Source organism: Nannospalax galili, unplaced genomic scaffold, assembly GCF_000622305.1.
Source record: "Nannospalax galili isolate Female #2095 unplaced genomic scaffold, S.galili_v1.0 scaffold453, whole genome shotgun sequence".
In the NCBI taxonomy this organism is placed as follows: Eukaryota; Metazoa; Chordata; class Mammalia; order Rodentia; family Spalacidae; genus Nannospalax; species Nannospalax galili.
The window spans coordinates 2,035,943-2,047,953 of NW_008334081.1; the positions used below are offsets into that span (position 1 = coordinate 2,035,943).

The 12,011-nt window shown below is 47.1% G+C and overlaps 1 protein-coding gene across 1 annotated transcript in view; it reads right to left on the reverse strand.

Annotated features, from left to right (window-relative positions):
- Kif1a (kinesin family member 1A) overlaps positions 1–12,011 on the reverse strand; it is an 89,146-nt gene that overhangs the window by 66,465 nt on the left and 10,670 nt on the right. The window contains 1 exon segment of the mRNA XM_017797166.2: positions 2,531–2,697. Coding sequence (XP_017652655.1) covers positions 2,531–2,636 — 106 coding nt within the window. The 5' untranslated portion in view covers positions 2,637–2,697.

Below are 12,011 nucleotides of genomic sequence, written 5' to 3' on the forward strand. Positions count from 1 at the left end.
GAGCACAGTCAGCCCCGCCCTCCCAGGGCCTTGGCTTGCCTGGAATTCCCTTCAGGGGCCCACACTGGACTGACTCTCTGATGTTGCCTAGGGGACCTGTCACCAACCAGCCCCTAGGCCTACACTGAGACACAGATCCTGTGGGTGGAGCAGAGGGACTAACGGCAGGACGGCCAGTGAGCATGAGGGAAAAGACCTTCCCTTCCGGGAGTCAGCTTCAGTGATACAGCTTGTTTATTCAGTGGGGGTCAGTGAAAATTAGAGGGTGGAGGCGGCCACCAAAGCTTCGGCTGATAGGTGTTCATAGGATGCTTTATTTACATGTGGTAGGGGGAGCCTATCATCCAACCATAGGGCAATGCCTAATTATCATATAGAAAAAACCTGGGGGCAGTTTTATTGCAGGTAACTATGCCAAAGGTCATGTTCCAAATAAGGCCAGGCATCTGTGCTTGGAGGCACTTTCCAGATAAGGTCAGGCAGAGAGCAGGAAGCCCCCCCCCAACCCACTGAGAAAGGGAGTCCTCCATACAGCACTGAGCTCCTTAGAGCTATCCCAACATGGTGGACTACAACCTTAGCAGCAGGGTTCCCCAACAAGATCCCACGCCTCTCCTTGTCCATGGGCAGAGAACATGAGTTAAAGAAGAGATAAAAGCTGGGACGTTTCAGTCTGCCTGTTGTTTGGTAAGGGTTTAGGCCTTGGAGGAAGTACGTAAAAGTCCACTGTGACTAGACCAGACCCACTGTGTCAGGACAGATGTACATGTCAATGATGACCTGGCTTTCCCCAGAATATTATAGAATGACAGGTCCTAAAGTTGCCCTGGTACTCACAGGGATTCCAAGATCCTCCTCCCTCAGCAGGCCTCAGTGACCACCCCAGGAGGCAGCCATGGCCCTCCCCTCCAGCAGCCACCTGTGAGTTAGGAAATGACAGACCAGGTAGTCACATAGGTGCTGAGTGCTGTGTGTACCATCGTTATCCAGCACCCCAAGGACCAAGTGATTGTTGGTGCCAACCACTGGGTAGAATTTGGACCAACAGGAGCTTGTGGAAGGTGGTGACCAGTAACCACGTGAGAACCAGGCCTACACGTCTACCAAGCGCAGTCAACCTTGAACAGAGGTGATGACCAGTTTTTGTAAGCTTTGGGGTGGACTGTCATCAGCAGACTCCACTCAAACACTAGACCATTTGAAGAGGACCCAAAGTGAGCCCACCAGGCAAGGGAGTCAGAATCATGGCTGTTGGCTCCCCTGGTGGAGGAGTGAGGGGCATGAGGAGGTGGCTGGGCCTTCCAAGTCCTGTTCTCAGTCTGGGTGTGGTTTTCAGATCCTGAAAATTCAGCGAGCTGCCCAATGAGACCTCCATACCTCTCTGCCTATCCATTAAACCTCATTAAGAAACTTCCCAGATGAAATGGTGAGCAGACGGGAAGCTCAGAGGCTGGGCCTCTCTCTCACCCCAGCAACCAAATCCTGTTGCTGATGGGGCCTTTGGGGCAGGCGTATGTCCCCAGCCTTCTGGAATGCCATCCCCTGACTTACTGCTTCCTACTCCCCAAGTCTAGGCCACACCTCCCATTTGTCAGAGGTCTGAGATGCCCTACAATGAGAAACACAGCAAAAGAACCAACAGGAAAACTAGAAAACCCAGGGCTGTAACCATATCCTGAGTTAAACAGCATTACCCTCTACTCCCAAGTTCATACCCCTCAACCTCAGGGTGCGATCTTACCTAGAAACAGGGTCTTGCTTTTTTGGTTATTTATTATGTTTGGTTTTTGAGACTGAGCCTCACTGTGGTACCCAAGCTGGACTTGAACTCCTAGATTCAAGTGATACTCTTGACTTAACCTTCTGAGTAGTTGAAATACAGGCTAGAAATAGGATGTTTAATGATGTAATTAGTTATTTATGTAGAGCCATAGCAGATTAAGATGCACCTTAAATCCAACCATTGGTGTTCTTGTAAGAAGGCCACCTCAGAATACAAAGGCGCAGACAGATGTGGTGGCACATGCCTGTATCCCAGGCCAAACTGGGATTACAATATTTGAGGCTGAGGCAAGAGTTCAAGGCCAGCCTGGGCTATATGGTGAGTTTGAATCCAGCCTGAGCTACAGTGTAAGACTCTATAAAAACAAACAAACAAACAATAACAGCAATGAAAGAACAGAGAGGCGCAGACATGAGAGCAACATGGTCATGAACCTAGATAGCCAATAACCACCAGATACTTGGAGAGGCAGGGAGAATGGTCCCCTGAGCCTCAGAGGAATCTGAGGAGAAGTGTCCTGTCTGTACCTTGATTTTAGTTATCTGGCCTCCAGAACCCGAGAACAAATTTCTGTTTCCTCGAGCCACTGTCCTTAGTCATCTCTTACTGCAGCCCCAGATCCCATACCATGTGGATGAGGAGGGCTCCGGGCTTTTGAACCATGCTGGGTTGGCTGTTGGGTCTGGTTGGCATGGGACATCCCCAAGTGACCAGGAATTGATGGTGGCTGGGTCACCCAATACTCACTGGTGGTGCTTCCCGACATCTGAATGATACATTTGGAGTCACGGCTCATCTCCCGGGAATTGAAGGGGCGGACACGCACCGCCACCTTCACAGAGGCCCCGGCCATTTCTTTGGCCTCTGTTGGTCACTCCTAGCAGCGGTAGGAGCCCCAGCAAGGGCAGAGTCACCTTTAGGGAAAAGGGAAACACGACTTAGGAGCAATATTCAAAGAAGCAGAACCAGTGCCTGGTTATTTGTTGAACCCATAGGGTTTCTCCACTCACTCCAACCCCCCGAATGACACAGGCGTGGTGACCAACTAAGAGGACAAGGAACTGGGGAGCATGCAGCATTAACAGCACAGAGCTAAGCTGAGCTTAACAAGCCCAACAAAACAGGAATCAGCACAAGAAATGGGAAACAACCCTGGTGTCAAAGTGAGGGTGTCCTTCTAGGGAGCACAAAGGTGACCCTCACATCCACAGGCTTCTCAGGCAGGGCCCTGAGGAACAAGAATGTCTATTCCTGGTCATAGGTTACGATTTGGCCCTGGTCCTGCCTTTTTCCTGGCTGTGTGACTTGCCCCTGGGCCTCAGTTTATAGACATGTTGAATGGGCAGGGCTGAGGCCAGTGAACCCACAGTGAGCTGCCTTTCTATTCCCTGGACTCTGTGGAGAAACTCCCAGCAATCAAGGAAAGAGAAGCCACTTTGAGTCATCTCTCCAGAGCTGACTGGCTGGACAAGATAGCTGCTGTTTTACCCAAGGACCTGGATCTGCAGGACAGGGCTTCTGGGACAAGGAGAGGGACAGGCTCTGGAAATTACCAGAGTTTGGGGGAAACTTGCTTGACGTGAAGATGAATTCTCCAGTCTCTCTCTTATTGTTGTGTAAAACTGGCTTAGGCCACAGCTAAGTGGTGGGACAAAGCCACCCTCAGCCACCAGAGGCATCGGTGAGATGCTAGGGCGGGTCTTTGAATCTCCCACTGGGGGTCCATGAAGTGCCCTTTCTGAAAAGGCATCTCCCTATCTCCCTACCTGTCACTGTCAACCTTAGGAGAATCTGAGCCAAAGGTCTCTCTCCTGCATTGCCCCAGATTCCTAGTAAGACAGGGCTGAATCTCAAGAAAACCCCAGATCCAAGCAGAAGGACCTGGCTCTGCAAAGGGAGGGGAGAGGGCCTGGTGGGGCCTAAGGCCAGTGCAGACCCAGGGCCTCTGCTTCCAGATCCTGCTGTTCAACCCTGGTTCTCCAAACGCTACAGACAGGCTAGACCTGGGGCAGAATGGACCTTAGGAAACATCTTTCAGAAGCTGCAGAAGAGGGACAGATCTCTCCTACTGCTGAGGGTAGACAAGTCCGCACTAGAACAAAATTGGTAGGAATTGGACTTAATCCCAGTCCCCCATGGTGGCCTTACAGTCCCAAGACATGGGGTCAGTCACTGGGAACCCCTAGGGTACTGCCTTCCCAAGTCCACGAGTGGCCACCCAGGAGGGGCAGGGAAACTATGTTTCCTTATATCAGCAAATCTGTGTACTTCTTAGAACATTCCAGCCAAGGAGGAAGGCAGGACATGGGCAAACCCATGAAGCCTGAAACTTAGGGAGAGAGTCCTAGGGTACATATAGCAGCATGTCTTGAAACCTTAAAGACCTTGTCATATGGCAAAGTAATCCCAGGCACAGAGGTAGGAAATCACCAGAGAAGAAGATGCTAGAAGGACAGATGTTCAACAGACATGGTGGGTGAGCTTTCCTTCTCCTCAAAGTCACTACACAGATGTTCAGTAGACATGGCGGGTGAGCTTTTCCTTCTCAAAGTCACTACACATGTTCAGTAGACATGGTGGATGAGCTTTTCCATCTCCTCAAAGTCACTACACAGATGCCCGATCCCTGCAACCCAGACAGTCCAACAGGATTTTCAGGGGAATTTGACAAGACAAGAGATTTGTGGAAAATGAGGACAGAGAAGAGACCTCACCCTGCACCATCATAGGACAGAGACAGGGCCTCATCCCTCCCAGGCATCACAGATAGGTTAAAGCTGTGTTGCCAGACCAAAGACAGGCAACTGTGTCTGTTCTGATTTTCTTTCAGGTGCTATGATAAAAAGCACTCTAACCAAAAGCAACTTCAGAAGGAAAGGATTTCTTTGGCTTACATTTCTAGGTCACAATCCGTCAGTGAAGGGAGTTAGGGCAGGAACTCAAGCAGGAGCTTGAAACAGAAACCAAGGAGTTCATCGTTTGCTGGCTTGCTCACTTACAGAGTCATGTTTAGCTAGCTTTATTATACAGCCCAGGCCCACCTGCTTAGGGGCCATCGGTAGTGGGCTGGTCCTTCCAACATCAATTCATAATCAAGACAATCCCCCTGCAGACATACCCACAAACTTATATCTGATATAGGCAGCTCTCAAACAAGGCTTTCCTCTTAGATGACTCTAGGCTGTGTCACATTGACAATTAAAGCTAGCTAGGACAGCATCCAAACAGGGGGCTCCTGTTTGGTGGAGGAGACAGGGCATGTCTGTTTGGGGGACCCCAGTTGGGACACTGAACCATAATGCTAGAACTTTTTCTTTAAAAGCATCAACACACAGGGGCTGTTCCCACGCTGGAGCAGAGATTGCTAGAAATGCACCCCTGCCTCAGAGGGTCGGTGGCTGGGGCAGAGAAAATGTTGAAGTCAGCAAGACGGATTCAAAAGGCTACTGAACACAGTGTGGGTAACAAGCCAAGATTCCAGTGCAGGGGCTGGGGGCACAGAAGACACAAGACGGCACTGGCTCCCAACCCCTTTGCATTCTGGGCAGGGTATGTGAGGCCAGGAGGCTGGAGTCTTTCCAGGCAGAGAGCTGCTGCTGAGGCACAGAGAAAGCTGCAGAGCTGTGGTCAAGAGGGACAAACTCAGACAGCCAAGACTCCGGAAAGGTGGAGGCACAGGCAACTCCTGAAGACATCTGCCAAGTTCCAAGTCCAAGGCATAGGATTTAAAAGTCTAAGAGTCTCTGAAAGTCAAAGGAAATTCCACAGTGTCTGTCAAGCACTACAGATGGGTAGGAGGGGGATCCCAGAAATTAGAGGCCAGAGCTGGAGGCCCAGAGTTGAACAGCAAGTCCAGGCAGGCTTGGCCCCATCAGACCTACCACAGCCTGGCCTCAGGTGGGCTGTGACAAAATCTTCCAGGAGAAGTGGGTCATCTGAATGGAGCACAGGCTTGCTCCTTCCTCTATGTGAGGACACGGGAGAAGGCAGCAGAGAGGGGACCTGCGTCACACATGATCACACCTCAACACCAGCCTTCCAGCCTCGAGAACTACGAGAAATGAATTCCTATTGTTTCAAATCAGTCCAGAGACAGCAGAGAAGCAGGACTTACCATGGCCATAAACAGCCTAACATTGCTAGAGCATCAGTGCCCAGATCCAGAAAGCCCTGCACACTCCAAGCAGATGCACTCAAAGACCACCAAAGCAAGGCACATCATGGAGAGGCAGCTAAGAACCAAAGATGAAGGGAGATGAGCACAAAGACGCCCAACTCTCAGGAGGAAAAGAAGTAAGTTTGGCAGCTGAGTTCCCACTAGAAATGACAGAGCTCAGAGACCTGCCTGCAGGTCCCCCAGCATCACGTGGGTGGTGGGAGCAAGTGCTTACACCACAGTGACTGAGGGTGCACCCTGCCGTGCCAGGAGAGCAGGGAGAGCAGAGAAATGAAGGGTGACTAGCAAGAGGACAAACATTTAAAAATCTCTTCTATGGATCCAGTAGACAGATAGGAAAAAGGTGAGAGGAGAAAGGGTTAGGGTTGCAAATAGGACCAGAGAGATGGCCCAGTGGGTGGGGGCACTGCTGCCATGCCTGACGACCTGAGTTCTAGACCCTGCTAGAAATAAAATCTGATGGTGCATTTTCAAAGGTGCCTTGAGCCAGCTTAGGTCCAGTTACAAATAAACAGAAAACACTAGACCCTTGTTAATGCCTGCCAGTCTAACTACCCCCCCATCCAAATGCTGCTAGGCTATCCCCCAAAACTAGAAGTTTAGAATAGATTACCAACAGCCAAGCTTCCCTGCAAGACCATGTATCTGATAAGCATTGAAATAAACAGGATCAGGAGGCTGGAGAGATGGCTCCTCAGTGGTTAAGAGAGCCCTGGCTGCTCTTGCAGAGGACCGGGGTTTGATTCCCAGCACCCACAAGGTAGCTAACAACTGTGTGTCCGTAACTCCAGTTCTAGGAGAATTCAACACCCTCTTCTGACCTTCACGGGCATTGCATGGATGCACTGACAAACACGCAGAAAATACATTCACACACATAAAATACAAATAAGAAATTAAAACATAGAGATAAACTCAGTTGATTTTTGTTGAGAAAAAGACAAATGCGAACTGAGAGGAGAGAAGATGACGTGCAAGATCACACCTCCTGGTCCTCTGAAGTGAGGACGGGGAGGGAGCGCCATTGTTCAGGCCTAAACTGAGAGGAGAGAAGATGACGTGCAAATAATCAGATACCCACGTGCGGAAGAACGGAGTAGGTCCCTGTCTGTCGAACTGAGAGGAGAGAAGATGACGTGCAAGATCACACCTCCTGGTCCTCTGAAGTGAGGACGGGGAGGGAGCGCCATTGTTCAGGCCTACAAAAATTGTTCTCCGCCTTAGTCAGTGTGCCTGCCATGCTACGCTGATGGCTGATTTTGCAAGGTCATAAAATAAACAGCTTCACTTTCATTATTCTGAGTCTCCAATGCTCTTTTTTAAAAATATTTTTTATGTATCTGAGTGTTTTGCCTTCATGTAAGTGCACCCATGTTGTGCAATGCCTGAGGAGGTCAGAAGAGGGCATCAGATCTCCTGGAACCAGAGTTATGGACGATTGTTAGCTGCTTTGTGGGTACTGAGAATCAAACCCGGGTCCTCTGCAAGAGCACCAGTGCTCTTAACCGCTGAGCTGCCTCTCCAACCCCCATCCAGCGCTCTTTTTATGAAGTGAGGATCATTGTTTCTCATAAGACCCACATGGTGGGAGGAAAGAACCCACTCCTACAAGTTATCCTTTGACCACTACGTGTACTGTGGCACGAATACACTCCCCAAAAATAAATTAATAAAAATGAAAAAGCAACAAAACATTGCAATCATCATTATCAAATATTTTTGTCTCAAAAGTGTTATCACTTTTTAGCCAGGCATGCTAAAAAATGGTCTTTAATCTCAGCACTCAGGAGGCAGAGGCAGGTGGCTCTCTGACAGATCAAGGCCAGCCTGGTCTACATAGCACTTCCAGGCCAGTTGGAGTTACAGGGAGACCTTGTCTCAAAAACACAACAAAAAGTTTTATCATTATTTATTCATTTTTAGCAGTGCTGAGGATTAAACCAAACTGAGCTACTTCCTCAGCTAATTAAATTCAACTGATACAAGAAAATTATACATAATAATATATTGTGGTATTTAGGAACATGTATACATTATATAATATTTAAGTCAAAAAAAAACATACCTATCTCCTCAAACAATTAGCACGTATTTATAATTTAAAAGAACACTTGGAATCCTTTCTTGTAGCTTTCTGAAACTTACAGTACATTATTATCTATGCCTTGCATTCCATACAAGTCTGAGATCGAGATTTTTTAGACTCCACAAATGAGTGGATAAAGCAGTACTTGTCTTTCTATGTTTGGCTTATTATGATAGGTGTTCTGGTTAGTTTATCAACTTGATACAACCTAGAGTCTCCTGAGGAGAGGGAACCTCAACTGGGGAATTACCTCCATCAAACTGGCCTGTGGGTATGTCTGTGGGGCATTTTCTTAACTGAAAATTGATGAAGGAGGGCCCAGCCCACAGTGGGTGGCATCATTCCTAAGCAGGTAGGCCAGGGCTGTATAAGAAAGCTAGCTGAACAAACCAGGGGACGCAATTCAGTAAGCATCAGTCCTCTATGGTCTCTGCTTCAGCACCTGCCACCAGGTTCCTGCCTCAGTTTCCTGCCATGGCTTCCCTCAGTGATGGACTGTGAGCTGTAAGCCAAATAAACCCTTTCCTCCCAACCTGCTTTTGGTCACGGTGTTCATCACAGCAACAGAAAAGCAAATTAGGACAATAGGATTTCATTCTTTTTATGGCTGAATGGTATTCCACTGTGTGTGTCACATTTTCTTCATTCATCAGTTGGTAGACATTCGGGTTGTGTCTCTGCTTTCTGAACAGTATTGCAGTCATCATGGAGTCCAGATGTCTAATGGATTTTGCTGTCTTTAGATACATTCCCAGCAGTGGGGTTGCTGGATCATACTGCGGCTCAATCTTTGCTTTTTTGAGGAATCTCCACTTTTCCATAGTGGGTGTACTAACATACATTCCCACCAACACTGTGACCTCTCTTTCCTCCATACCTGCCAGCACTTTTAACCTTTTGACAGTGGCCAGTCTTCGTAGGGTGAGGTGACAGTTCATTGTGGTTTTGATTGCAATTGTGATTAGTGATGTTGCGTGAAACATTTTTTCACACACCCTTTGGTCATTTGTCTTTTTTAAAAAAACTCACACTTATTTACTGTGTGTACGTGTGTGTGTGTGTGTGTGTGTGTGTGTGTGTACACGCCATGGTGCACTTGTAGCAGTTGGAGGACAACTTTCAAGAGTCACTTCTCTCTTTCTACAACATGGGTTCTGGGGAGCAAACTCAGGTGGTCAGACTTGGCAGCAAGCGCCTTTACCTGCTGAGCTGTCTCACTAGCCCTGTGCATCCTCTTTTGGAAGTATCTATTTAGGTCTACTGTCCATTTTTAAGTCCGGTTATTTGGTTCTTGGTATTTTTTGGCATTCCTTAAGTAGTCTCCAAATTCTCCAGTGTGAAGCTGGAAAACACTGTCCTGAGTCTCTTGCTAGACAGCACCCAAACCACTTCCACATTTTTGCTTTTGCTCTCTGCAAAGACTGAGCCGCTGATTGCAATGCCGGGAAGCAGTTCCCCTGCCGCCTTCCAGTACTTTAGGTCAGACCTTACATAGGAAGACAGCCCGTTCGGTTGTTTATACAGAGTGACAGACAGGGACCTACTCCGTTCTTCCGCACGTGGGTATCTGATTATTTGCGCGATTTGTTGAAGACTGTCCTTTTAACAGTGTGTGTTCGTCCTCCTTTGCCAGGGCAGGTGGCTGCAGATGTGGGCTCCCTTTGGGCTCTCTGATCTGTCCTATTTGTCGGTGTGTCTGCATTTTTGTCAGTGCCACGCTGTTCTGATGACAACAGCTGTGAAGCTTGAGGTCGGGTTACAGCCTGGTTCCTGCCTCATTCTTTTGGCTTAGACAGCCTTGGCTGCTCCAGGCTTGTTACGGCTTCATACAAACACGAATACTATTTTCTCTGGTTCTTTGAAGAATGTTGTTGGTGGGGTTTTTTTGTTTTTGTTTTGGAGACAGGGTTTCATGCAACTCAGGCTGACCCCAAATCCAAGAATGACCTTGAACTCCGATCCTTCTGCTTCTACCTCCCGAGTGCTGGGGCTACAGGTGTGCAGCACCACACCAGCTGTCACTGGTGTTTAGATGGGGATTGCAATGAATCCAGACTTCTTTGCAAGATATGGACATGTTAACAATAGTGACTGTCCCAATAGGTAACAGAAGGTGTCTTTCTCTGTGTGGGTGTGTGTCTGCATGTGTTTCTGCGTGTGTGTGTCTGTGCGCTGTGTCCTCTTCAATTTCTTTCATTGATGTTTTGTAATTTTCATAGTAGAAATGTTTCCCTTCTTTGATTAAATTTATGCCTGATTTTTGTAGCTATTATTAGATTACTTGCTTGATTTCAAGTTCAAATAACGTACCATTATCAGACAGCAACACCACCGATTTTGTGTTTTGTAACTTCGCTAAACCCATTTATTCCAGTAGATTTTTGGTAGGAGTTTTCTACATCTAAGGTCATGCTTTCTGCAAACTGACATGTTTCCTTCTTTCCAGATTTGTGTTCTTCTCTCCCCTGACTGCTTGGGCTAGAATAATGTTGCAGGTGGGCAGCCTTGACTTATCTGGACCTTACAGCACACCCCCAGCGTTCCCCTATTGAATGTAACATCACCTAAGATAGTTAGCTTCTTGTTCAAGGGCCTTTGTCACATCACCTTCATTCCACACCTCATTTGTTCAGGGTTTTTTTTAATCATAAAGTGATGTTGAATTCTATCAATCACCTTGCCTATATCTGCTGAGATGATCGTTGGTCCTTCATTTTGTTGATGGTGTCTACTTTTATTGACCTACATACAGCAAACTATCCTTGCATTTCTGGGAAGAAGCCCACCTGACTGTGGTGTATAATCTCCCCAATGCTGTGGATTTGTTAGTATTTTGTTGAGGATTTCTCCATCTATATCCATCATGATTTTTTTCTTTTTTAAGTTGATTTATTTTTATTTTCTGTGTATGAGTGTTTTGCCTGCATGTATGTAAGTCCACCAGGTACATGCAATGCCCATGGAGGCCAGAAGAGGGTGTCAGATCCCCGGAAGTGGAGTTAGGGACAGTTGTTCGTCACCATGTGGGTGCTGGGAGCCGAACCTGGGTCCTCTGCAAGAGCAGCCAGTGCTCTTAACTGAGCTGAACCATCTCTCCAGCCCCCGAGGATTTTTTTTTGATGATAGTGTTCTTCTTTTTGTTGTCTACTTATAGGGTTGTCATGTGTTCTTCCGTTATTTATCCTTTCAGAAAAACACAGCTCTTTTCCTTAGTTTAGCTTTACTTTCATTTCTAGTGGCATTTCAGAGTGGAAAGATGATAAATGGATAAATCTCACAAACACAACATTGAAAAAATAAAATGCAAAAGGACAAATATTTTTAATGTTATTTTGCAATGCCTAAAATATTAAGAACTGACAGAATAGGCACATTATTTTGCAACAGAAAGCTGACTTTAAAAAAAAATCTACAGAGGGTAATTGAAAGTACCAGACTGGTGGAACTAACCTTCTTGGATGTCTAACAGACATACTTTGAGGCATATAATAATTTGGTCAGAGGGACATAAAGGACACATTTTGCTCCTTGCTGTCCTAGGTCGACTAGTTCCAGGGGACTATGAGCATCTCTCAAAATGTCCTACAATGGTGGTGGGTCACCTGTCCTCTTCATCAAGGAGACTGAGGAGACCCCACCAGATGGACTTGAACCAGTTTCCAGTCTACAAAGAGGAGGATCAACATAGAGGAATCATTTCCTCCATGCTCCAAGTGAAGCCAACCATGGTCGAGCAGGACTTTTGACTTATCTTCACATAGGTGGAACTGGTAAAAGAAAGGAGCCAGAGGCTCCTCCCAAGCCCATGTGACCCCTGAGGAACAGATCCTCAAATGGCCTTAAGAGTAGAAATAAATCGGTTTATCTGGACCAACTGTATAGCCTTAAATACCCAAAAGGAAAGTATAACCAAAGATTAAAGGGGCCAATATAATTTCATAAGAGTCCATATGTATAGCTAAAAG